Source organism: Acartia tonsa, chromosome 4 (genome assembly GCF_053477335.1).
Source record: "Acartia tonsa isolate MP-2025a chromosome 4, ASM5347733v1, whole genome shotgun sequence".
Lineage (NCBI taxonomy): Eukaryota > Metazoa > Arthropoda > Copepoda > Calanoida > Acartiidae > Acartia > Acartia tonsa.
This window is the reverse complement of record NC_137263.1, coordinates 28,700,388-28,727,937: the sequence shown is the minus strand read 5'-3', so window position 1 is coordinate 28,727,937 and position 27,550 is coordinate 28,700,388. Positions and strand designations below refer to the sequence as shown.

The 27,550-nt window shown below is 29.7% G+C and overlaps 1 protein-coding gene across 2 annotated transcripts in view; it reads left to right on the top strand.

The window, feature by feature from the left end:
- The first annotated feature begins 398 nt into the window (after positions 1–398).
- The window catches only part of LOC145316660 (neural cell adhesion molecule 2-like), a 48,154-nt gene continuing 21,002 nt past the window's right edge, over positions 399–27,550 (top strand). The window contains exons 1-18 of one of the 2 annotated variants that reach the window (XM_080157327.1): positions 399–621; positions 1,307–1,379; positions 2,115–2,177; positions 2,523–2,672; positions 3,530–3,591; positions 5,083–5,193; positions 5,879–5,954; positions 8,212–8,336; positions 9,182–9,328; positions 12,209–12,280; positions 12,399–12,497; positions 12,783–12,913; positions 16,391–16,467; positions 17,335–17,417; positions 18,676–18,752; positions 20,796–20,908; positions 21,554–21,657; positions 24,422–24,496. In XM_080157327.1, the coding sequence (XP_080013453.1) occupies positions 552–621; positions 1,307–1,379; positions 2,115–2,177; positions 2,523–2,672; positions 3,530–3,591; positions 5,083–5,193; positions 5,879–5,954; positions 8,212–8,336; positions 9,182–9,328; positions 12,209–12,280; positions 12,399–12,497; positions 12,783–12,913; positions 16,391–16,467; positions 17,335–17,417; positions 18,676–18,752; positions 20,796–20,908; positions 21,554–21,657; positions 24,422–24,496 (1,708 nt within the window). In that variant the 5' untranslated portion in view covers positions 399–551. Of the gene's footprint in view, positions 622–1,306; positions 1,380–2,114; positions 2,178–2,522; positions 2,673–3,529; positions 3,592–5,082; positions 5,194–5,414; positions 5,449–5,878; positions 5,955–8,211; positions 8,337–9,181; positions 9,329–12,208; positions 12,281–12,398; positions 12,498–12,782; positions 12,914–16,390; positions 16,468–17,334; positions 17,418–18,675; positions 18,753–20,795; positions 20,909–21,553; positions 21,658–24,421; positions 24,497–27,550 lie in introns of those variants that run through there. The other variant, XM_080157328.1, reaches the window with a different exon arrangement.

Genomic DNA, 27,550 nt, shown 5'->3' with positions numbered 1-27,550 from the left:
AAATCTTACTCTATTTTCGCAAAACTAATTTTACAACATTATTATAATTTCTTTTTCTCTACATGATTTGTATTAATGTTTGTAATAGCGCGCAGCTACTCTGTACAAGTAGGAGTATGTCTACACGTCCGTCAAAGTATGTTAACAAACAAGGATGGCAACATCAATAAAAGTTAAGTATAAAATCACCGTTACGGTCAGATGGACGGAAGTGTTGACCTTAATTAAAGAAAAGCTTCGCTTTAAAAATTATGATTTTTCTTTTAAAAATGGCATTATTGAAATATTGAAACTAAAACAATTTAGTGAGAGTAAGTCATTAAATATTCGAAATGTTTTAACTTATTAGAATCAATTATTACAAAAAAATGATAAAAATAACTTTAAATTTCAGATAAAAAAATGTATCCGATTTTTAAAAATTGATTTAGAATTACCTAAATTTTAAAAATCAAGAATTTTGATTACCTCTTGTTCATTATGTTGTATGTGAAAAGTGAAAAATGACTAAATAAGTGAAAAAAATAATAATCTAAAAAAAATTGTTCATAATGTTTGACTTTTTGTTGACTGTTTTGGTTCTCACGCTACCAGCACCAATACTTAGCTCTTTAGATAAAGGTAAGTCAGCGACGCTCCTCTAGAATTTGAAAAAGCCGTCTATCAGTCTGTCTGTAAGAAACGGTATTAGGATACGCGAATTTTTCGGCTGCTATTGAAGATAAACAGCTGAATTTTGTTGTGAAGATTTCCTACACCGAGTATGCAGTACATAATATATTTGATCCGTCTGTCTGTCGGTAATACTCTGTAATGTATCCATAGGGAAAATTTAGAATTTTTTTATGATTCTGCTAACTAATTAGCATCTACTCCATAACTCACTTGGTCCGTTGGTCTTTTTTTTCACAGTGAAATCTGTTCTTCTCTTTACTATAAAAGATGACCCACTGATTTCTTTGGTTCTAATTGTTCTTCCTAATGCGGGTCTTCTCTATAAATCATTTGGTCTGTCGGTATTTTACTGAAATGCATTAACTTTGTAAAAAGAAATATGAATTTTTCTCCGCTGATATCAAAAATTACTAAAATTTTGTGTGAAGATTCACACGACCATTGAGCATCTACTCTCTCTACATACAACTTTTTAATTCCGTCTGTTCTTCTGGAACGAATTTCTTTCCCCTACAAATGCACCTAAAGTTCTCAATGGGGGCAGCTGCTTGTAACAGAAATATATATATGTAAACAATACTTGTCTAACAACATCTTTGAAAATAAAAATAATTAATTTTTGAATTGCCAGGTTTAAATGTAACGTCACTAGAAGTTCTGCAAGGTGAAAGTGTTTCTCTGCCCTGTGATATCAAAACTCCAAGGTAACAAAATTATTAATATAACCAGCTTGCTGTCAGTGAGGTATCGAGTTCGAGTCTGGACCACACAACGTCATACTAAAGACGTAAAAATAGAACACTCTACTGCACAGTAAATATTAAGAGTTGGGGAAATGCCTTTGCTTATAAACAGGTGCGACACCTTACCATACATCACATTCCGAAGAAGCGGAGTATGATTCAAGGTGCGTGGAGAGAAATATAACCATATAAATATGTGTGCAATTTCTGGTAAATCCCAAAAGGTTCCGGCATTTTTCTTCTTATATCTGTAAAGTCATGCAACTGAAAAAAAACTGAAAAAAAACGAAAGCTGCTAGATTATAAATTTATTATGGTTTAACCATAGAATGGTTGCCATGTTAAAGGAATATCTTATAATATCTCAATGGATAAGACAATGGACGACAAATTACTGTACACGACCCTCGCCATAAACAACAAAATTATTGGACACTGCTAATTTGCTCAACCTAATCAAGATTGAAAAAACGTCCTCAATGTATTGAAACCACCGAAAAAGAAAAGGTTTTTTATTAATCTTAATTTTTATTGGGTTGTACAAAATAACAGTGCCAAAACGTTTCCATCAAAATCTTAAATCTACAGGAGATGTTATTTTGTTTTTCTATATTCATCGTCCATTGTCTTATCACTTTACATCCCTGGATTATTCCATACTAATAAAAGACACGCTCTTATTATATTAATTTATAGGAAACAAGATCGAATTACTCTGATACTTTGGTTTAAAGAAGATAATAGTGCTCCAATTTACAGGTTTTATTCTAATCTTGTTACTAGTGCAGCTACTTTACAGCAAGGGTGTATTCGCATATCTGAAAGTAGTAGATTTCATACTCTCTTTTCTGTTTCAATTCCACCTACAATCGTTTTATGCACAATTTACTCCAAAATTGTCCCATGATACCTATGGACTTAATTGTCATTGTGTCACGTTAATTTAGCAAAACTTTTACTTGTCAAAATTGTAGCCTTTCTTAAAATATAATCTCAATTTGTATTTGACGTGTTTATCCATTTTGAAACTTTTTTTAAGCTCCTGTTCTTTTTGATAAAAACTTTGTAATTGGGTTGTAGAAAATAAATCCAATTGTAATTTAGTATTGAGGTACCTGAAAATGTTGACCTGGCTGATCTACCCAGCGGATCCTTATGGTCCAGCTCAAAACATTTTGGAAACCGAGCTAATTTCTCAAGTTCTGGAAATCTTCTGGTGAGACAGCTGACTGTTAGAGAATCTGGAACTTACAGGTAAACTTACAAATAATGTACGTTCTGTAACAATTTAATAAGACCTTACTGTACCCAATACCAAATATATTATGGATCTTCTAATGTAACTTAGATGAACATTTTTTTCGTATTTCTAAGAGGGTTATGGTTAAATTCACAAATAGACAGTCTTAATGTTTTGTTGATGGGTAAATAAAAAAAGGAATGGGAGGATAAGTTAGGGGAATAATGTTAAGGGGTGAGATCTGGGTGGCTTGCCTACCCCATAATTAAGCATTCCTTACAATTTAAATCAAATTGGTTCAGCCCCTAGCTAGATCTTACTTAACACATATAATAAAAGAGAATGAAGGTTTAACTATATTTTTTTAGTTTTATTCCCCAAAAAATTGTTTTATTTATTCATTGTAACATGATTCTTTACAAGAGACAGGGCCAATAAAAACAACATTTTATTATGTCGTCTACACAGGGGCTTGCACAATTATTTTAAAATGCCGGTTTAGTCATGGATGTTTTTTATAGTTTTAGGGAAACACAAACTAACCTCTTTCTTCTGTTGAGTTTTTGCTAGGGTTGGACATTCGCTTCTAAACTAAATTTTCTTGATTTGGCTTAAATCGTTAAAATTTAGGTAAAAGTATTTTTTACTCCTACCATTAATAAGAAAGAAATTTGAAATGTTTTATATTTGTTTGTGTGAGCTGTTCCTGCTCATATTACACACAAATCACACAAACACTTCTAATTGTTTCACAAAACAAAAACTTTTCTCCTAAATTTCAGACAAATATCGTTTTAATAAAAAAACAACAATATTTATTTCTTTAATACTGTACGAAAAGAAATTAACAATAAAAGATTTATTTTTTTAGATGCAGGGTAGATTTTACAGAAGCACAAACAAGAAGTACTTTTATTCATCTACAAATAGTAGGTAAGATTTTTTTGTGAATATATCATAGAATTAAAAATTAGATCAATAATTATGGCAATATTGAAAACAATGGAAACGCTGAAATATAAATGATAGAATGATAAGCAGAACAACCGAAGAGAGGGGACATTGGAATGTAAATTAAACTGGTACCCAAAGTTTAATAATAACGGTATCTTTTTCCTTGTCTTATAAACATTGGGTACTTTTATTTTGCTTGGTTGGTTCAAAATATTAATTTACAGAATGGGCAATTTTGTTCATCATCATTGGGGAAGTATATCAATTTGTCGTCCATTGTCTAATCCATTAATATTTTAAATTATTAGCAACAGGGTGAATAAGATTTTTATGTAAATTCAATGTTAAACCATAACATTACCGATTACAGACATTAAAAGATATTCGTAAAAACTTCACAAGAAAAATAAATTCTGTTGTCCATGTTGATTCGTTGAATATGAACCGAGTAAATAATATTTCCATTACATTATTCCCATGTCCCCTTGAGCTTTACCAACTGGGTGATATACTCCTATTATTGTGATTTTGGACCAACTTTTGGAATAAAAGAGTTTTAGAAGCGAAAACAAGAATAGAGAAAAAAGGAAAAAGAAGTAAAATATTACAATTGTCCATTCTACCTAGGTATACATTTTAGTTCATACATTTTATTAAATACTGGGCCATTTACTGACAGCTATAGTAAATGCAAAGTTTCAAATATTTATCCCCTACCAAGAAATATTGCAGAGTAATTGTAATATTCAATAATATTGCTCCAAAGAGCCACTTAAGACGAAACCTGATAAAATTTGTTGCTGGTATTATATTATACATTATTATGCTAAAGGGTTCGTGAAGCGCTTAGGTTAATTTTAAAACCACCCTTAAACCAAGATGACACAATTCTAAGTGTAATCTAGAAATACCTACTTGGACCGAAATGCCTTTCAAATGATTACGGCAAATTTACTCTTTCGTATTTTCTTTTCTTTTTTTCAGCAAAAAAGGCAAGATTTTTATAATATTGTAATTTTCAATAATGAATTCACCGCCTGGAAGAAAACAATTTTTCAAAGTAATAACCACATGTACAATATTGTTATGGAATACATTACTTAAATGCCTCGAGAAAACATTTATTCCTGTTCAACAAATGTTTGAAAAATTGTTCAATATTGGTGAAATTTGAAAACTTTGCTGGGTTAGAATTATATCCATAAAAACATGGATAATTTATTATAACTTTCTAAGTTTTTTTTCTCTAAATCTATATAGAAATTTATCATGGTAAGAAAAAAAAATTATGAATAATTAATAATAGGCATGGATGGATATAAACATTTTTATTGTGCATTGATTAATCTTTAAAAATAACTCAGGGAATAATTTTAACTTTAATTGTATTATTTCCTATTATTTTCATCTAAGAATAACAATTTTGTAATCGAATCGAAAATTTCTTCTTATCCCTTTTGTATATTTTAGAAAAAGTCAAGAGTGTGAAAGTCGTTGATGAACGAGGATTTGAGCGGTCAACACATGTTGGTCCTTACCTGGAGGGAGATACTCTGGCACTCACATGCATAGCTATGTCAGGTAACACATGTGTTCACTACCTGAAGGGAGATACTCTAGCACTCACACATGTATAGCTATGTCAGGTAACACATGTGTTCACTACCTGGAGGGAGATACTCTAGCACTCACACATGTATAGCTATGTCATGTAACAAATGTGTTCACTACCTGGAGGGAGATACTCTAGCACGCACATGTATAGCTATAACAGGTAACAAATGTGTTCACTACCTGGAGGGAGATACTCTAGCACTCACAGTATAGCTATGTCAGGTAGCACATGTGTTCACTACCTGGAGGGAGATACTATAGCACTCACACATGTATAGCTATGTCATGTAACAAATGTGTTCACTACCTGGAGGGAGATACTCTAGCACGCACATGTATAGCTATAACAGGTAACAAATGTGTTCACTACCTGGAGGGAGATACTCTAGCACTCACACATGTATAGCTATGTCAGCTAACACATGTGTTCACTACCTGGAGGGAGATCCTCTAGCACTCACATGTATATTTATGTCAGGTAACAAATGTGTTCACTACCTGGAGGGAGATACTCTAGATACTCTTATCTAGAACTGGCTACCTGAAAGGACTTTAACATGTCTTTACTTTGAACTAATCGACCTTTCTTATTTTCATTTTTAACTCAAAACATTTTTATGTTTGGTAAAAAATGAAAATTAATAATTTTAAGGAGTGCCACAACCGCAAGTGGAATGGTTTATGAACAGAAGAAAAATGGACACACCAATAAAGACAAACCATTCCAGGAATTCAAAGATTTTAAAATTATTTTTATATAATTTTTGATTAGTTTATTTGATTTTCCAATAGAAAAGGAAGAAATAATTAATTGGTGCGGAAATAATGGCTGATTTGATGGGAGGATATCTTTATGCTTAAAAACCATATTGCCTTATTTTTTCAGCCTATAATAAATTAATATTTGTTGCCGTGTTTCAGATCACACATATATACAAAGTAACAGTTGGATAAGAAAATAAAAAGAAAGTACAATGATATTTCAGTTTTTATAACGGAAAAAACTACTTTTTTTCTAATTTTCCTTGTCTGAATTGATAAATAATTGTTCTGACATGTTTAAAAAATGTTATTCTTCGTATCCAATCAGATTTTCAAAGATATTTTGTTCTAGACAATGGTTCACATCATTTATCTTGTGTGCAGGACCAGGAATACAGACTGCAGCCATTTACAAATAAACAAAAATTAATCTTAACATATATCATAAAAAATAATTCACTAAAATCTGCAATATTAAAGAGCAAAAAATTATTGTATGGTGATAGATTGATTGGTGGGAGTTTATTCATCTTCCCTAGCTTTTTACCTCCCTGGCTTTTGTGTTAGCGCAGCTATATTAAACGCTGGATAAAAAGAAACATTTCCTAGCTAAGTTTTAAAAATAACTGTTTAGAAACTGTCCAATACGCAAACGCCGATAGAAATTGATAAAGGTTAGTTAGTTCTATATTAGCCCGGGCCTTCGGCACATCGCGTCGTATCAAATAAAGATATTAGACGGTCATCTCCAATAGCAGCTGAGAAAATAAATTTTTTCCTAAATGTTTCGGACAGGCGGACATTATGAATTCTAGGGTAAATTTTTTACTTAAAAGACTGAAATTGTATACCTTCATTAGACTACAAGATATTGTTGTTTTTTGTCAATCAAGGAAATTATTTCTTATATATAGGGTAGATGATGTAATAAAATTATTTAAAATGTCCAATATTGAAAAGAGCAACTTAATGATAAGAATATAAATACACTTTATCAACAACATAGACATCAGATTACACTCATTTCACATTTTCTTGGCAACCAATTTGGCCGCAAAATTTTATTTACAACAAGTGTATTACCGTATTTTCTATCAACTTTAAAGATATAAATCTAATTTTCAAGTAAAGTTTGTGTTAACATGTTGCATTCTTCACCTTTAGGGGAAAAATTAGCATAACCTTATAACCACAGAAATCCCTTATTTTTATTTATAAATGTACCAGGCTAAGTTAGGTCAACCATGACTAACAACTTATGAAAGAGGTAGAAGTACAAACTATATGAATATTGCAAATACATATTATGGTCCCAAAAATGGTCATGATATGCTAATAGTTTTATATTTAGTTAACAATTTCCAGACAATAGCCAACATTCAAATTTAACAATAGTTAGAAGCATAATTCAAAATATCATCTAAAACTAGTAATTCCTTATTATTGCAAGACTTAAATCGAAGTAACAGGGTGTCTATCTATGCGCAATAATCTAGCTAACCGATGTGGTTCTCCTTTGCAGTGAAACTTCTAGTAGGTCTAAGCTTACCTTTACCCTCTAAATTGAATTTTTACTTTTTCTTTTTAAAACTAAAATTGAAAGTGGGAGTTCATTAAAACTCTTCCTCAAAAGACCCAAGAGGCCTGTTTGTTGTCCATTAACCCCTGAATCGATTTAATTCTCCATTTTAGGAAAGCTTTATGTAGGTCCTGGAAGGATTTTAGGTTATTTCTCTTTCATCTCCTTTCATTACATAACTGTAATATGCTAAGGGCGAAATCGCTAATTTTAATTTTCATATGTTTCAAAAGAAACACTTCAGATGATTCGAATTTTAAAGAAATATTTACCCACGAGCTTTCATTCAAATGAGAGGACTTGGTTTCATGCTTCCAACTTGATCATGTCTACTATTTTTATCCAGAGCACAAAAACTGGAGGACAGACAGAGACTGGTTTGTTTATATTGTAGAACTGGATGTTTATTGTATATTATGAGACATATCGTATAGTTTATGAACTAGAGCTCTGCTCTTCTTATATGTACAATATTATACAATATTCAACTAAGAAATTTAATGATAGATAAAAAAAAATTTTAACTTAAAAGCTATAAATCTCGTCTCCTGGTCGAGCCTCCCTCAGCCTTCCCCGACACAATAATAAGATTCTTGCCCTATTAAGCAAAATAAATAAAAATCTGTGAAACTTGAAATATTTAGTACGTGGAGTGAGTTGATAATAAAGAACCTGACTAGATCTGACCTGCACAGCGAGGTGACATGTCGTGTCAACAACAACAATATATCCGCCAGTATCAACATTATGCTTCATCTTGATATCAATTGTAAGTTTTTTTTAGAATCAAAGCTACTCTATAATTCATGTTGTATGACCGTCCAAAAGTGTTTTTCCTATTCTCTTTCCTATTGACAACTGAACATCTGATCTTTAACTCACTTTGTAATTGTATATTTGTCCATCTTTTGTGTTTTGTGCTTCGATACCTATGGATGTTGTATTTCTTTTTATTATTAAAAAAAATAAAGTAGTAAAAGCTTGTATTTAGCTGAAGAAAAAATATTTTTAGCCAACAAAATATTTCGCCTTATAAAATGAATTGATACTAACGTACAAAAACACAAATAAATAAGAAAATTTTAAATGACATAAAATCGTTTTTCTTCGGGTAATTTTTTTTCCCGAGTAAAGGTTTTTATATATAGAAAAATATCTAAAATAATTTTATATCTAAGGTCCATTATTGACACAATAAAATATGTTTCTAGGTGTGGTACTTTATTTTTTAAAATTAAATTATAAGCGTATGTTATACAGTTTTTCAGGATCAATTTCTGAATAAAAACAAAAGTTGAAAACTGCAAATTATTAAAGAAAACATTCATTTGGATTAAGTTTCAAGCGGATAAACAAACAAAAACATAATCTACAAATTTCTGGAGCGAAATTATTTGAAATAAAACAGCAGCTTTATTGTAGATTTTAATTATGTAAACTTTAATAATTCACAAATCTGCTCCTTTAACCTTATGATGTACGTTCTAACCTTTTACATGCAAAATTATTTAAACTTTTTTTGTAGGAATAATAATTATTTGTGAAAGATTGGAAAAAATTGAGACAAAATAATTTAATTTTCTTCTTAATTATCATTTTTATTTTATATTATAGTGAGCCCTACCCATGCCGAGCTAGAGATTACTAATAGTGAGGGTGCAGGTGAGATGGTGGTGGGTAAGAGTTACCCTGTCTCCTGTACAGTACACGGCTCCAGGCCACCTCCAAGGATTACTTGGTTCATCAATTCTACTCCTCTAGGTAAATTATTTATTTCATGTGCAAATGTACATGTCTGTAAACTGTCTGGAAGTCCTTATTGTTTGGGACCAAGGAAACCTCCCTTACTAATACTGTTAGTGTCTAAAAGTAAGCACAGATTTTAATGTTTTGACCGTGATTCGAACTCGTTACCTTCTGACGAAGAGCGGATGCACTACTTGTTAAGATGCTTTTTTTTATAATAATAAGTAGCTTAGTATAATTAGGTAGCTTTCGTGCAAAAATTGGAGTCCGTCGCAATATACACAAGTTTACAAAGTTCTTCATAAGGATCTTACAATTTTTACATGGCTAAATTTGAATAAGACTTTTATATGCCTACCGTTCTTACTTTGGGACTTACAAGGAATTAGGGGTGCCGTGAGCATCGCCAAACAATTTAGGAAATTAATCAGATTTTATCCCTAACAAAAAACTTCTGAAACCCATCCCCCTCCAAATTTAAAGCTTGGATTTCTTACTTAAAGACCCAAACTAAAAATCTTAACATTGTTGGTTATAAAATTTTTTTTACGACCAAAATGCTACAACGCCTGTTCTGTATAATATAGCGCATGATAAAATCATTAAGGAAAATGAACAAATATATGGTATGCAAAATGTCTGTATAATATATTTAAAACCCAAAAAATTCAAAACAACAAAGTTATGAGGAGAAATAATTAAAAATTGAAACAGACAGATTCAAATAGTAATATCTAAATATTTTCCAGTCCTGGTTCTTTCAGGCTTTATTCTTCTCATTGTGTCTGTAGTAACTACGTAACTTTGTAATCATGAACCGCTTGGAATATCTAGTTCACGAAGTCCCACTAACTGCAACAATTATTTTTTATGGGCGGTTGTTTGTTTAATTTATCTTATTATATGTAAATACCAATAGAGAACCAATATGAAGTTTAATAAAAAAAACAATGACCGTCTACAAAATACTAAGGAACCTGTAGACTATAGACAATAGACATACATGCATTATACCTACTAAGAAAGACAAAATACTTAAGGTGAAGATGAGAAATTGGAAGAGATAGTGTGAGAGAGAAAGTGTGCTATGTTTCATGGATCTTTAGGGATAGGGCACTGGACAAATCAGTAGATGTAGGTACCCAATAATGATAGACAAAAAAACCTTCTCTAGAAAAAAGTTTCGGTAGAAAAGTTTGGACACCGCAAGTTTGAATTCCCCAATTAAGATTAAAGAAAGTATCCAAAGGTTGTTAGCCAAATCATAAGAGAATTTGTTATCCATTTTAATTTCAAGACGAATGTCCTCTCACTTTCCAGTTTGATATATACAATATACATTTAGTTGAGAACAAAACTTGATAAAACTATTATTTCACACACATTTTCATTCTCAATTAAGTTTCTGCATCTTACATATACACAGTGCATAGTGTGTAGCAATATGTGTGGCGTGTGTGTAGTTTTATGCATTTGTTTGTTCTTGTCTGCGTGTAGGTGTTTCCTCACTTCTCTATTTTATAGTTTGATGCATTCATATTCATATGTTTCTATGTATCCTTGTTTAGTTTGCAAGTCTGTGTGGTGTGTGTATATTTATTGGTATTGGCTTTGGTTAGCTGGTTTGGTTGTGTGAGTGTGTGTGTGTGTGTGTGTGTGTGGATGTATAAGATTGAAGAATGTATGTAAGTTTGTTTTTGAATTTTGTATTGTGTTCCTGCATGTGCGGAATCTATTTTCAAGTATGTGACCTCATTTTCAGAGATTCCAATAGTTCAACAATTTTTTATTTCAAGTTTACTCTTTTCACTTTTATGTAATCCTATTATTTTATGTAATCCTTATGTTTTATGTAATCCTTATATTTTATTGTTTAATCTCAATATCGTTATTAGCACAGCTCTTTTAAAACAAACCCCTGAAAAAAAGAGTCAATAAATGTAACTTAATTCCTAATTTAGGACATCTGCTGTAACGACAGCTTATCAATCCAAAAAAGCTCTGGCTAATTAATGAAAAAAAAACTTGAAACTCAAATATAACCTCAATTTTGTCATGTTGTGATATATTTAGTTAGAATCTAATGAAGTAATGATATTAAAGGAATTGAAACATCAAAAATAAAAATCTTCTCTCACACTTGAGGATTTAATTTCTTACAAATATCATGGACATATTTTTTTTAAAAAGGAAAATGAGTGCAAACAATTTTTAACACTTTACATATTATTTATAGAGTGTAAAATTGAGAATATTTTTGTACTTCAAAAAAGTTAAAAAAGATTTTTTCCCTATCTGGTTTATTTTTGGTTAATCCTTAAAATACAGAAAACTATTTACAAATAATAAAAAGTATTTTTAATCACATTTGTTACATCATCTACTGCAAATTCTATCAAAAACAAAATATGAGTGAATCTCAGAGAATAGATTAGAAACGCATTACCGATCAACCATCCATTAGAATTATCATGAAAAGATTGAATATAACCCAGAGCCAACTCTATATTCAGAATCTTCTCATTCTAAAAGTTTTCTCAAGTTTCCACTAAGATCTCATTATTTTCATCATCAAAGCTTAAGAATATCACAACAAAAATTTTGAAGCATAGAAATTAATTTTAGTTTAGATAGAATCTTCTTTAAGTTTTGAGTCTTAAAATTAATCATAATAAAATATCTATATTTCACAAAATAAAAATAAACTTTAAAAATGTATTTCTTTTAGCTCAATAGACAGTTGTTCGCAGACACGCAAATATAAGTAACAAATTAGATTTCTTTTTGTTCTTAACCAAAAGTAAAACCCCACGTGATACTTTTATCAAATATCTCGGAAACAAATGCCTCTGAACAGTTATGCTAGAGCCGCGAGTAAAAATTTACATTGTTTAGATGAAATAAGTGGTAATACAAGTACAGACTCAACCATAGCGAGGACAACAAGCTTACTTTTATTTAAACCAGGTAAATAACTGTATAAGACAAATCGTAAATTAAAAAGGTCTAAATTTGTGTACTCTAAATTTTTCTAAAATGCAGCTTTGAAATTTTAGTTTTGGGATTAAATAAGTAATTTATGTAGAGCTACGACACGAAGGTGGAGTTTTGAGCTGTAGAGGAGTAAACACGGCAATTAATAGTTCTTCATATGTAACTGACAAAATTTTACTCAACATAACATGTAAGTATTTTTTAACAGTTTTTATAATTCAAATGTGATATATGTTAAATCAAATAAAGATTTATTCAAGATTCCCTCACAAAATATAAGAAAAACATTAAGAATAGTTAAATAAAATAAACATTTTCCTTCAATTGTAAAAGCCAAATATTCCTTTTTTTATTACATATTTGGCATGAATTACGAATATGTTTTATCAAGCCAGCGTTTATTAGGAGTCTTTGACTGAGGTGCAAGCGTATTCTACTTTGAAGCCAGGCTGTTTATATTTTGTTGTTATTCTAGATGCTCCGCATGTTGAGATAGGACTAGGGAAGAATATATCTCCTAACACAGTGTATGAAGGTGGTGATGTTTATTTTGACTGTCGGGTGAAAGCGAAGCCAAGATATAATAGAATCACATGGATGCACAATGTAAGTAATCTTCTGCTAACCCTTAAAGTTCAGGCCCTTTCAGGCTTCCCGTTTATAAGGATATGATTATAAGATACCTTTGCTTAAGAAAAACTCCCGTTAAAAATTTCGTTAACGATTATATATTAATTTCAAGCCTAAATTACGATAGCCTTATCTGTTACTTATTCTTCCGCTAGTTATAGTAAATCTTTGTACTCAAGAAAATACTGATTTTTTTGTAATGAGAATAAACTGTAAATACATAAAGTAAAAATTATTGATAATATGTATTATACAACTTACATATAATGCATCAACTTATTTTATCCCCCGACTCTGATAAATGACTTTGAGGTTATGGTTTCCCCCAATCTTTCATCCTTCCACTTCATACTCCTTCCCCTGTCTTATAAAAATAACCAATTTATCATTTGATATGACAACACATATATGTGGTCATGCGTTTAAACACGTTCACAACTGTTAGCACAGAATAGAAAATTAGTCTATATTAGTACAAATGTAATTCTTTTAATAATATTTTTGTATGATTTTTTGAACACTCTGTGATACTTAGCTTTCCTCACTTTGTATGTATACTTTACTCTAGTTATATAAATAAAGTTGCTGCACTACTAGAAGTGCAATTTTTGGATAGACCAAAAGCATTTGATAATAAGTCTAAGATTTAGCACTTGTTTATTTACATTTTTATTTTGTTTTGTCAGGTTTAACTTTGTTGTAACCTGACCCTGAACTGAAATGCAATCTCTATCTTCTTATTTGTTACAAACTTTTTAAAAGCGAAGCTTTTTTACATGTAAAGTCGTTCTGTTGGTCAGTCAGCTTTGATTGTTGATTAAGGCATGACAGAATAATACTATCGTTTTCAAACTTTGTGTTATATGAATAAGCAAAGCATTTCTTTAACCAGGCCTAAAAAAGTACGTCGATATTAAACATAATGCTTTTTGAGGTTTATTGCTTTTTATTATTTGTCTTAATTATATACATAAAAAAGTTTACATCTGAATTATAAGAGTTATTATAACAATATTAAATAAAGATTATTCCAAGATATTCTCTTTAAAAAAGTGTTAGTTGATTGTAAACCAGAAGTAAAAAAGAGAAAGAAAAATTGCCGTTTATCATAAAAGGTGTACATTTAAATTAAGTCAAGACTTATTCAACATAATCTATTCTCAAAATATGTCAATTTTATACTAAAAAAATAGAACTTCAGTAAGTTCTAGAAAGAAAAATAAGCGTCATTAAGAATTTTAAAAAAATGTTTATGATACAAATATTAGGCCAATACTAATACTAATTATATACTGATAACTGTGTCTAAAGGTTACAAAGCTGAACTTTAAATTGTAAATGATGGATAAATAACAGCTTATACCAATAACGAATTTAATTCGGGGAAAAATCACGAAACCTATACATGTTTTCCAGCTGTCGTTGGGGGGCAACACATCGTAATATTGACGACCTCTCCATTTGCCCCCTAAATATTATTTTAGAATTAAATCCATTGTTTGTTATACCTAATTGGTTAATTGCAATAAGTTTTTTTTTCTTTTCTTTTGATTTTAAATTAATTTTTTGTTTTTATTATATTTCAGTTCTGTTAAAGTTGTTCTGATTTTAAGGGTTGCTTTTACAGATATTACCATCCTTGTTTTTGTAGTGTTTGCATAACTAAATCAAGAATAAATATCGCGGAGCCCCGGATGTTATTTATCAGCCCTTTTTTTTAGAGCAAGTTTAGCTCAGAGAGTCATTTTTTGGTGAAAATCCGCTAAAATTTAGAAAATGCTAATCCGAGTTAAATAAAGTCACAAAAACCTAAAAACCCTTTTGGGGTATAGATTCCAAGTTGAATAGAATTTGGCTATACTTTATAGTTACATACCACAGTTTTAACGCTTTTTTCATTGGAAAGGAAGTTAAAAGTTAAAAACAGTTTTCAAATATATTTTTGTTCCAAGATTGGGGTATGGGTCCGGTAAGAAAAGGCGAATGTTTCCTTAAATTTTGTGCATTTAATCTGTTTTTATGTTGTATTAAAAGTTGTTTTTACAATGGTTTTATTGATAACCTTCAATTTGTTCTATAAATACTAGATATATTTAAAATAATGTTATATAGTTTATTGCTTGTTAATTAATCTATTTTGACCTGAAACTGACAAAAAATGCATTCTAATAAATATTAAAACATTTCTCTGCTAGCAAGCCCAATATTAAAATTTTGCATTATGTTTTTCACTGTTTAAGAATAGGTTCTTTGTAAACATGAAAGAAATGGTGACATTGGCTATAGCATTAAAGGGTCCTATATTTAAAGGGGAAGGGGGGTGCAGAAAAATAACTTTACACATTCAAGGGGCTTTGTGAGTTGAGAACTCAATAAGTTCAGTAGTTAGTGAGATTTAAATTGGCTGAGGAAAAATACATAATACTATAGGAAAAGAGATCTCAAGTTTTTATTAATCGCTAAGAAACATTCTGGAATGCATACTATAAAGCTACAAAATATAAAATAAGGATTCTAGTTATAATTTTTCAAAATTACTCATTGCTATCTGAACTAAAAAGGCGTAAATCTTCATGTTTGTCTGATTTCTTTGTAAGATTCTTGTTACTAATACTATAATAAACGTATGATATTTTAAATAAAGCATTTTGCAAATGGTTTAATTAAAAAAAAAGTTTTATTCTAACAATTTATATTAATAAAAACAAACACTGAATTTTCTAATAAATCGTAGGATCTGAAAGCTTATTAATAATTCACTTAATCTAAATACTATTAATTAATGATTATATGTTACATCTCATTTCATTTATTTATAACTAAGTTAAATTTTTTAAAGGTCTATAAAAATACATAAATAAAAAATTCACAAATTTAAAGGATAGATGGATCAGTTTTTCTTTAAATGGCATTAGCCAAGTGCAGTTACAATTTCAACTTAGTAACACTTCCATTTCATCCTCAAAATTTGCACTAAGAAAGTTCAAGTTTGGCAAGATAAATTGTTATTTGGTAATGGATACATGAATGCTTTAGTAGGTAGTAGGGCGTTTACACTTTCAGTTTACATATTCTTTATTCATATTAGGATATTGGCAAATAATTCTTAATGATACAGGCATCACATCATATTCATTAATTTTAACATACTTGAATAAGAACAGTAAACTAACTTATTTTTGTGTAATAGTATGTTGTAATTATTTCAATGAACAAATAATAGGATAGCGAAATGGGATTGTTGATTTTTGAATGGCATCAAAATTTGTAAATTTTTCCTGTCTTTATTTCATTTCTCTTAATATCCAACACCCTTTGCCTGTGTTTAGTATACAACCCTGCCCTAAATCTGCATTCTATGCCATTCTAGAAATCTTTAAGCTATGTCCTGCTATGTGTTAATGCCCTGGAGTAGTTGAATTAAACCAAACAGACAATGTTTTTATTGTTCAGGACCAAGAACTTAAACAAGATGTTGATAACGGAGTTATTTTCACAAACTTCAGTCTAGTTCTGCAAAAAATAACCAGGTACTTTTGACATTATTATTAGCAACACAATTCTATACTTTCTGCAAACTTTGGGTTGCACTTTGAAATTGAAAAAAATTACCTTTTCATCAGCTGTTTATTTGAATTTGGTTTAATTATCGTATGCTTAGTACCTATACTTTACTGCTATTATAATTTTTATGAAAATTTTTTTTAGCGCAGCTTTTAGAACGAGAAATGTCCATTTGTCGTTTTGAACAGTTTTCAGTAAAGAAAAATGTACATTTGTTTTCGTTATGTTTTAATGTTATTTTTTAAAAATGCTTTACTTGAGTTACGTTTGGGATGTCATGAGAAAATTAAAAAAATTATTATGATTTTTTCTTGATTTTGGAAAAGAAACTTTGGCAGAATTTTTATGCCATTTTCCAAAGTTGAAATTGACTTTATTAAAGCAATTTCAACTTTTAAAAGGTAGTTGAACTCTATTTTACTATAATTACAAAATTCAACTTTTACATGTACTGAATTTCAAAGTTGAATATCATAAAATTTTCCTGTTTAAAATGACACACATAATACAAGCATATGAAATATCCTTGCATCTTTTTTTATTAAAAATTATAAAAAAAAAATACTTTTTGTGTACATAAATTATAGATTTTTTCCCTCTTGATCATATTAGCTTTTTTAGAACTGAGGTGGGTTTTTGGCAGGGTCAAAGGATTGTTGTCTGCAAAAGTTAATGACTTTGGACCTACTAAAGAGCTCTGCCCTTACATTATTTGCACCACTCTCTGAGATATTAATCAGGAATTACTAATTGTAACCGTCAAAAAATAATCCTGTCCGCATCAAATTTATTTAACACTTCGTTTTGTGTTGATTTATAAATTTAATTTTTAGGGAAAGATCTGGAAATTATGCGTGTAAGGCAACAAACAGAATTGGAGGTGGTGAAAGTCAAAATCTTTTTTTGGATGTAAAATGTAAGTTTTTTTCCAAATATTTCATGCAAATTCAAAAGTAAAAGTAAAAACCCTTTTTTAATACAAAAGTTTACATAATATCTAAAGACAAAGCTTGCTGATAGGGAGTGTCAACACCCTATTTGAAATTGTAATTGGGGTGGCCCTTGTTTTTCTTTATTATTTATTTTTTATTTCCTTATTCTCCTTTTTCACTCCCTAATGGTTTCACACAACACCGCTGCGGTATAAGAATTTCATATTCTTCGCAACACAATTCCTTGCAACTTTTATTTATGTGTAACCATATCAGTAAAATTCTACATTTAAGAAATATATAATTGTGTGATATACCAAAATAAAAATTGCTTTATTGTTTATTTAAATTCGCCCTAAAAATTATCTTTTATTGGAAAAATATATTTACAAATATTAATAAAATCGGGAAAATCTCATTTTCCCTTAAATAAAAAGAAATTTAAATCAGTGTGACTTTAGAAAAACATTTGATAGTTGAACGTATTTGATCATTTTTCTCAGAATGATAAAAATCTTGGCTTACTTGATTCTCCGTGTTCTGCCTTTGATGATGAGGGGGAGGGGGGTGGGGAATGGGAGAGGGAGGGAAAACATTGAAAAATCTTTATTTGTGTTCAGGAGATATTGATAGAAAAATAAACTCACAAGAGCTAATAACATTGGAATATTTAATGTTTATAATTGCAAAAATGCGTAGAGTTACTAACGTGATTCAGATATGTATATTTTGTATGTGTGACTGCATTATAATCCACCATAAACCTTTGGTAATGCAAATTTCCAAGTTGTTCTGACTTTCACACTTTCACATACACACACGCACGCACACACACACAACGCCTATCTACATTTCAATTTACAAAGCACTGCAACTAATATAAATGGCAAACAACTTTGGATACAACCTTTCAACAAGTTTTGTGTTTCCTACAGTTTAATATTGATAGTATATCTAAAATAAAACGCCACAAATATTATGTATTCTTTATTGAAACCAAAGTTATATAAAAAAGCTTTTGAACAAAAAAACAAATAATCCAGTCGATTTTTCTTTAAACCAACAAACAACCGGATGGACAGACAGACTGTCGTACAGACAAAAGGAAAGATAGACAGAAATACGAACAGGTGGACGGATGTATGGACAGACAGACGATCAGGTTCGGTAATACAGAAAAACTTGCTTGACCTATTTGTATTAAAATTTATTTTTGTTATTACTCCTAAAAGTATTGTTAAGATGTTCCTGTGTGTATAAGTGAGCAACCCATGGTTTATGGAGTTTCAAAGAGGGAACTTGTCAACGTATTGTGCGAGGTATAAAAACTTTTCAACAAAATGTTCAAGTGGGAATTCTATTACTTTCTAAAGTTATGGCATTGATAACAGATGATTTGAAAAAAAAGGAAAAAAGCAATTTAAATACAATAAATTAGTTTATAAGAATTTTTTTTTATTAAATTATATTTTATTCCTTTCGATATAATTTTGTTTTTTAATTAATACATTTTAACATAATTTATTGAAATATTCAATATTTATTAGAAGTTGTTAAATTTTGTTCACAACTTGAGCATAGTCTACAACTTAACCTATCTTTCCCCAAGAAAGAATCATTTTATAAATCAAGGTCTTCATTTTTGTAAATAAACTTATTTCTTCTTGTTATATATCTAACAGTCTTTGATAAATAATAGAGTTAAGCAACAATATTATTAGAAATTATGTAAACCAATTTATAAGAGATAATATTTGATACAGAAAATAAATATATTTTTAGTCTAATATGATAAGAAGTTGATACACAAAACATTATTTCTCAAGGATATTTTCTTACACTTACAAAATATTAACATAACTGCTACAATTTTCACACATTTTGGTTAGAATTTTCGGCTCAATACCAGCTGAGTATCCACAAATTTCCCAATAGTAGCTGAGTATCCACGCATATTTCCCAAGAGTAGTTGAATATCCACACTTTTCCCCTATGGTAGTTGAATATCCACAATAGTTTCCTATTGGTATTTTCATTATATCCTTTCATAATGCTGATTCCGATGACAAACAAAGCACATTAATGCAAGCAATTCACAGCTATCATTTGACTTTAATACAGATTTAGAAACTAAATATTAAAACATCCATAAAAGCGAAGCTCTGAAATGAAAGGATAAACTAACATTAACAGGATAATAATGTATAAGTCTATATAAAATTATTGTAATTATAGTAAATTTGTTGCAAATTTTCTTAAGTATATGCTACTGTTTAAGGACATACTGACATTTTTAGGACTTGATTATTGTACCTTATCGTAATAAGAATCAGTATTCCATAAATTAGATATCCTCAAACTTATAAATAATAAATACCATTTATAAATAATAATAAATCAATCCACGTATGTTTTTGTCTTGAATTTAAGTTGTACAAAGAAGCCGAAAAATCTCCACCCACTTATTGCAAGTTGGCACTTTAAAACAAGGATGACAAAATCATTAAAAGCGTAGTTGGGCATACAATAATCAATTTGATTTGTTGGAAATTAAGTTCTTTATAATGTGCTTTACAAGAATCATAACGCCAAGTTTGAAATCGACGGACGGACAGACGCACAGACCCTTATTTTTAAAATGATCAATATACAGGGCTAATAATCCATATTTTTTTTTTGGACCAAAAATCCCTAAAGCCACGATTTTAGAGTTGATATAATTTCCTAGAAATGTAGAAAAACTTTGCTTTCATTTATTACATTATATGAAAAAAAAAAATGTTAAAAAGGGTAAAAAGCAACATGTTTAAAATTGACCTACGGACTTTCTAACATGAATTGCTACGCTTCCTAAATCGTACCTTTTGTATTAAATCGATAGGACAATTCTAACATGTACAAATTAACAAAAAAGCTAACCAAAATAATTGTTTAAAAACTTTTTTCCCCCAATTGTAGTTGAATATCCACACATTTTCCCAATGGTAGCTGAGTATCCAAAAATGACCCCAATAGTAGCTGAATATCCACGTGGATACTCAGCTGGAATTGAGCCGAATTTTCATTTTATATCAAGTTAAAGAAATGATTATTTCCAAATTATTAACCAAAATTTTCTTTTTAAATTTTTCTTTTTTAAAGTCAGGTTAAAGGAATATGTCATTGTTAGAGAACAATAAATAAGAAAACGAAGTTATCAAACCTAACCTTAACGAAACATTGAATTACGTTTCTTTTTTTCTTATAATTTATGGAAGTGCAAAGTTTAATGGTGGCAAACTAATCAAATTTACTATAATCAAATGTCTCATTATTTTTTGTTATACAAATTGTTTTAATTCTAATCTGGCAATCACATTAAGGTGGAAGCAAACCCCCGCGATGTCGAGTTTAGGTGGACTTTCAATAATACAGCTGAAGTTATACAAGTTCCTAAAGCTAGACAAGAAAATAATATGTCTACTAGTCTACTGAGGTAAAAAATATATGTTATCCACCCTTATAAGACAAAATGATATCTATACAGTATACATGTCTACTAAGATAAACTGACAAATATACCAGTCTACCAATATAAAACAAAAATTTCTACCAGTCTACTAGATAAAAGAAGATAAAAGATGATTGTAGTGGTTTTGCAGCTTTAATGTAAATTTTTATTCTTCTTTTTAATTTAAACTGAATTGATTTTATCTTGCGAGAAAGTTTTATTTTTACTCGGATTTTGCAAGAGATGATTTATGAAGGGAGTTTAATAACTTTTATGAAGTGGCTACATAATCTTCCCTTTTTATCAAACCACATACATCCATACAAATATTTTGAATTTTATATCTTAATGTTGTATAATTTATAAATCTCACCACTACAGCTACGTAACTTGAAGACTGAGCTTTTCTCTGTATATGTATACAATTATTGAGTGTTCTAAACAGAAAGTTCATAGTTTAGAAATTTCAGAATCCTCCTTTTAATTGGAAGAGTATTCCTTTTATGATTAAGTGAAAATTTGAAAGCATTACAACTTAATTGCTGTAATGTCCCTCTTCTTAGAAGTTTTATTCGTTAATATTTTGAATTGAGATACGTTGTAAATTGTAAACTTAAAATCTATGTTAAGTTACACGCCTCAGACTGGTATGGACTATGGAACTTTAATGTGTACAGCAAGTAATCAAGTTGGAATACAGAAGGAACCATGTGTTTTTCATATTATTATGGCAGGTAAATAATATAAACTTTATTCTAATTTAGTAAAATTTTATGAGACGCGTCACCCTATAAGGATATAAGCTGCTTTAGTATTGATTTAATAGCAATATAAAAGAAAAACATAAGTCACAATTATACAAAATTAAAAATAACAGTTTGATTTTTAAATCATTTTTAAACTTTCAGAAATTCTTTGTACAGTAAAATTTTTAGGTTGTATCATTGGTGATAATTTGGCGTATGGTATAGGAACATTGATTAAACCTAACCACTGCACTGGGCTAAACGTTATAGTTCGAATTTTATATTATTTCGATAGATTTCGTCTTATTTTGGTATCAATAGGTTTATAAAGATATCATTTTATAAACACACATAACCATAAATATTCATACTATACACACATATAAAGAAGAAATAATGTAAAGATGTCCAAGAAGTAAAGAAAGATTGATGATAATATAATAAAGAATTATTGTGACAGTTACCTAGATGAATATTTTTATAATTATTTTATCATTTGTATTAAAGTTAAAGAATAGAGGAAATTGTTACTTATTTGGATAATTATTATTATTATTTCTAGTGACTCCTGACCCTGTGGAAAATTATTCTGTTATTATCATTATTATTATTTGTAGTGACTCCTGACCCTGTGGGGAATTATTCTGTTATTATTATTATTTGTAGTGACTCCTGACCCTGTGGGGAATTATTCTGTTATTATTATTATTATTTGTAGTGACTCCTGTCTCTGTGGAGAATTATTCTGTTATTATTATTATTATTTGTAGTGACTCCTGACCCTGTAGGGAATTATTCTGTTATTATCATTATTATTATTTGTAGTGACTCCTGACCCTGTGGGGAATTATTCTGTTATTATTATTATTTGTAGTGACTCCTGACCTGTGGGGAATTATTCTGTTATTATCATTATTATTATTTGTAGTGACTCCTGTCTCTGTGGAGAATTATTCTGTTATTATTATTATTATTTGTAGTGACTCCTGACCCTGTGGGGAATTATTCTGTTATTATTATTATTTGTAGTGACTCCTGACCTGTGGGGAATTATTCTGTTATTATCATTATTATTATTTGTAGTGACTCCTGTCTCTGTGGAGAATTATTCTGTTATTATTATTATTATTTGTAGTGACTCCTGACCCTGTAGGGAATTATTCTGTTATTATCATTATTATTATTTGTAGTGACTCCTGACCCTGTGGGGAATTATTCTGTTATTATTATTATTTGTAGTGACTCCTGACCTGTGGGGAATTATTCTGTTATTATCATTATTATTATTTGTAGTGACTCCTGTCTCTGTGGAGAATTATTCTGTTATTATTATTATTATTTGTAGTGACTCCTGACCCTGTGGGGAATTATTCTGTTATTATCATTATTATTATTTGTAGTGACTCCTGACCCTGTGGGGAATTATTCTGTTATTATTTTTATTTGTAGTGACTCCTGGCCCTGTGGGGAATTATTCTGTTATTATCATTATTATTATTTGTAGTGACTCCGGACCCTGTGGGGAATTATTCTGTTATTATTATTATTTGTAGTGACTCCTGACCCTGTGGAGAATTATTCTGTTATTATCATCATTATTATTTGTAGTGACTCCTGACCCTGTGGAGAATTATTCTGTTATTATCATTATTATTATTTGTAGTGACTCCTGTCTCTGTGGAGAATTATTCTGTTATTATTATTATTATTTGTAGTGACTCCTGACCCTGTGGGGAATTATTCTGTTATTATCATTATTATTATTTGTAGTGACTCCTGACCCTGTGGGGAATTATTCTGTTATTATTATTATTATTTGTAGTGACTCCTGACCCTGTTGAGAATTATTCTGTTATTATTATTATTATTTGTAGTGACTCCTGACCCTGTTGAGAATTATTCTGTTATTATTATTATTATTTGTAGTGACTCCTGACCCTGTGGGGAATTATTCTGTTATTATTATTATTTGTAGTGACTCCTGACCCTGTGGGGAATTATTCTGTTATTATCATTATTATTATTTGTAGTGACTCCTGACCCTGTGGAGAATTATTCTGTTATTATTATTATTATTTGTAGTGACTCCTGACCCTGTGGGGAATTATTCTGTTATTATCATTATTATTATTTGTAGTGACTCCGGACCCTGTGGGGAATTATTCTGTTATTATTATTATTTGTAGTGACTCCTGACCCTGTGGAGAATTATTCTGTTATTATCATTATTATTATTTGTAGTGACTCCTGACCCTGTGGGGAATTATTCTGTTATTATTATTATTATTTGTAGTGACTCCTGACCCTGTGGGGAATTATTCTGTTATTATTATTATTATTTGTAGTGACTCCTGTCTCTGTGGAGAATTATTCTGTTATTATTATTATTATTTGTAGTGACTCCTGACCCTGTGGAGAATTATTCTGTTATTATTATTATTATTTGTAGTGACTCCTGACCCTGTTGAAAATTATTCTGTTATTATTATTATTATTTTTAGTGACTCCTGACCCTGTTGAGAATTATTCTGTTATTATTATTATTTGTAGTGACTCCTGACCCTGTGGGGAATTATTCTGTTATTATTATTATTTGTAGTGACTCCTGACCCTGTGGGGAATTATTCTGTTATTATTATTATTTGTAGTGACTCCTGACCCTGTGGGGAATTATTCTGTTATTATTATTATTATTTGTAGTGACTCCTGACCCTGTTGAGAATTATTCTGTTATTATTATTATAATTTGTAGTGACTCCTGACCCTGTGGAGAATTGTTCTGTTATAAATAAATCTTCTGATAGTTTTCATCTTCATTGTCTTCCAGGTAATTAACTTGACATCTTTTCTATTCATTATGTTCTCTTGTTTCATTTACAATGGCAGATCAAAAGACTTTTGGCTAGTTTTTGCAGCCACTCAATGACACAAACCATGTTTCAAAAGTCAAAACATGTCTTATATCTATGATTATATTTGTATTGTGAAATAAAATATGACGAATTTTAACTTTTATTATAACAACTAATGGGTTATTGGGTCGTATAAAGGCTAAAAAAATATCCAAAACTATGTGTAAGAAAGTTAAAGAAAATTAGAGGAATATTTGAGTATTATAATGTTATTTTATAAGAAAATATTTGTTGATAAAACTTGGACACCACTTGTATTGAAATTGCATGATAAAGATTCAAATAAAATTGAAATAAAGTCAATTTATAACTCCGAGTGTTTATCCAAATATGACAAATAATATTGTATTTTTGGGTTTAAAAATTTATTTTTTTATGCACTACCAAAAAAGTCAGTATAACGTTATTTAAACAAGTTTCTCTGTATTAATAAATATAACATATAACTGTCATTAGAGTAAAGTTATAAAGATTACTATGTCAGTGACGATAACTTTATTTATTTCAAAAAGTCGATAGTATCACAAAACATTAAATTTATGTATCGAAACAATGCATTTAATGTTTCATTTTCACATCTGCGGGCAGATATATTATTTTCAGAGTTTTTATTTAGTTTTTATAAATTTATTTCTGCTTGAAAAGAAATTGTGTATATGCAAGGAATAGCCTATTTAAGAGGCTAAAGGTTTCTTCTTTTCTAAGAATTGATTATTTACCAGAAATTGAGTGGGAATGTTTCTATTGAGGGAATATCTTTTCATTATAATTCAAAGTAAAAGTTTAATTTAATAGGATTTTGTCTTAACTGAAAAATAACAAACAAAAGATAGGTTTCAAATAAGATTCAAGACAAGTAGATTAATAGCCTACAACCTATAGAATATATATTATATTTTCTTTAATTATACATTCATATTTGAACTCATTTGAGAGGATTTAATTTCTGTGCCTGACTTTGAGTATTCACTAATGGGAATTTCTATGTGTACTAGAGGCCCTGCGGATTTTGCCATGTTGGAATACAGATTCCTGATCAAATCACAGATACAGATGAAAGATACTTTATAAAAAATATTAATCCAAAATTTTAAGCCTATATGATAAGCTTTATTCACTTTTGAATATACCAATCCTCTAAAGATCCAATTCGTTCTTTTTAGTCAAATGTGCTTTTAGAGAGGCCTAATACTCATTTTTGGAATTGAAATTTGAAAGTTTTTCTTTACTTTACATGGCGAAAATCATGGGTTCCCCTAATATGTACTCTCTATCATATGGATATGAGTTATACTTCACTTCAGTTTTAAAAGATTCATTTTATTAAAACATTTATGTAGAGTTATCCCCACCATAAGTGCAAATTTGAGGTTATGATGGAGTTTTGAGTCAACCAAAAAAATGGATATTTCAGGTTAAGCAAACATTTTCGCCTTCAACTGCTTTAATTTAAAAAAACTGTTGATAAATGTACGTACATGTATAAAAATAACTGTTAAAGATAATCCACACTGCCTTGGTTATTGGAGGAAAAATAAACAACCCAGGGTCTATCTCTGATATTTATAATACTTAGTACAAGTACTTTGCATGAGTAAAACATCTGAAAATTTAGCATTAAACCTGAAATATCAGAGATAGATTGTAAAATACAAAAACATTTGCTTTTTGTCTATTTTTATCATTTATACATAAAATAGTTTGCATTTCAGTTTACTACTCTTTAACATTCAAAATTTTGTACCTGCGTTACTTACATAATTGTTGATGTCATGCCAGATAAATGGGATAGGAATATCATTCTCATTTAAACAAAAACTCATTTTTATGCTAAAATGTGGTTTAATTTTGGTTTTTAAATTTCATTTATTTCCCTGGTATCATTTTTCTTTCTTTTAGTAATTAATAAAAATTCTAAAATCTTCCAAAAAAATTAAAAATCTTCTAAAAATGATACCAGGTATTTAAATGATGATACCGGGGAAATAAATGAATATTTACATTCACTATTTAAGGGGTCGTTTATATGGGAATGTAATTATACAAAAGTAAAAGAAAAAAAGAAATGTATTTATGTAAACGCAATAAATGTATGTAATAAGCCCACCCAACCCAAAAGAAAAAGGTAATTTATATAATTAAATGGTCCATGTACAATATTATAAATATTGGGTTATATATTTATATTTTGTTTATTGCCAAGCTACTCTACAAGTCTGTGGGACTGTCTGCGACGCTAATTTGATGTTGTATTTTACTTAAATATGTTCTATTTCATTTTTTACTGTTATCCTTTTCATTTCCCTTATTTTTAGGGTTGGGCCGGATATCCGGTGTGGCCGGATATCCGGCCATTTTCAATATCCGGCCGGATACCGGATATTGAAACTATCCGGCCGGATATCCGGCTCTATAATTTTTTATACTTTACACCAAAAATCTCTGCTTTTTAAAATTTTAAATGGCTATAATTTTCTTATTATTGAAGCTAGAAGAACATTTTTCTGAATAAGTTTAACTTTATGTAAATCTATATAAGATTTCTGAAAAAAAAAAATTTTTGCTACCTTAGTATCTGGTAATTTGGCCGGTTATCCGGCCGGATATCCGGTAATTTGGCCGGATAACCGGATATTTGCCGGATATTTGGCGTTAGCCGGATATCCGGCCGGTTACCGGATATCCGGGGTTTGAAATCAGCCGGATATCCGGTATCCGGCCAAAAAAGTATCCGGCCCAACCCTACTTATTTTATTATAATGCAATTTGCTTGCTTTATATAAAATAATGGCTGTCCTTGAACATATACCGTTTACAAATTGTAATGGTCCATTTCTTTTTTCTTCAGTTTAACTATGCAGTTGTTAACATTCATAATTTGCTGACAAACAAACCCGACGAAGGATATTTCTTGAAAAAGGCTTTGCTACCTATTGACGTATTAGTACTTGTTACACATATTAACATCA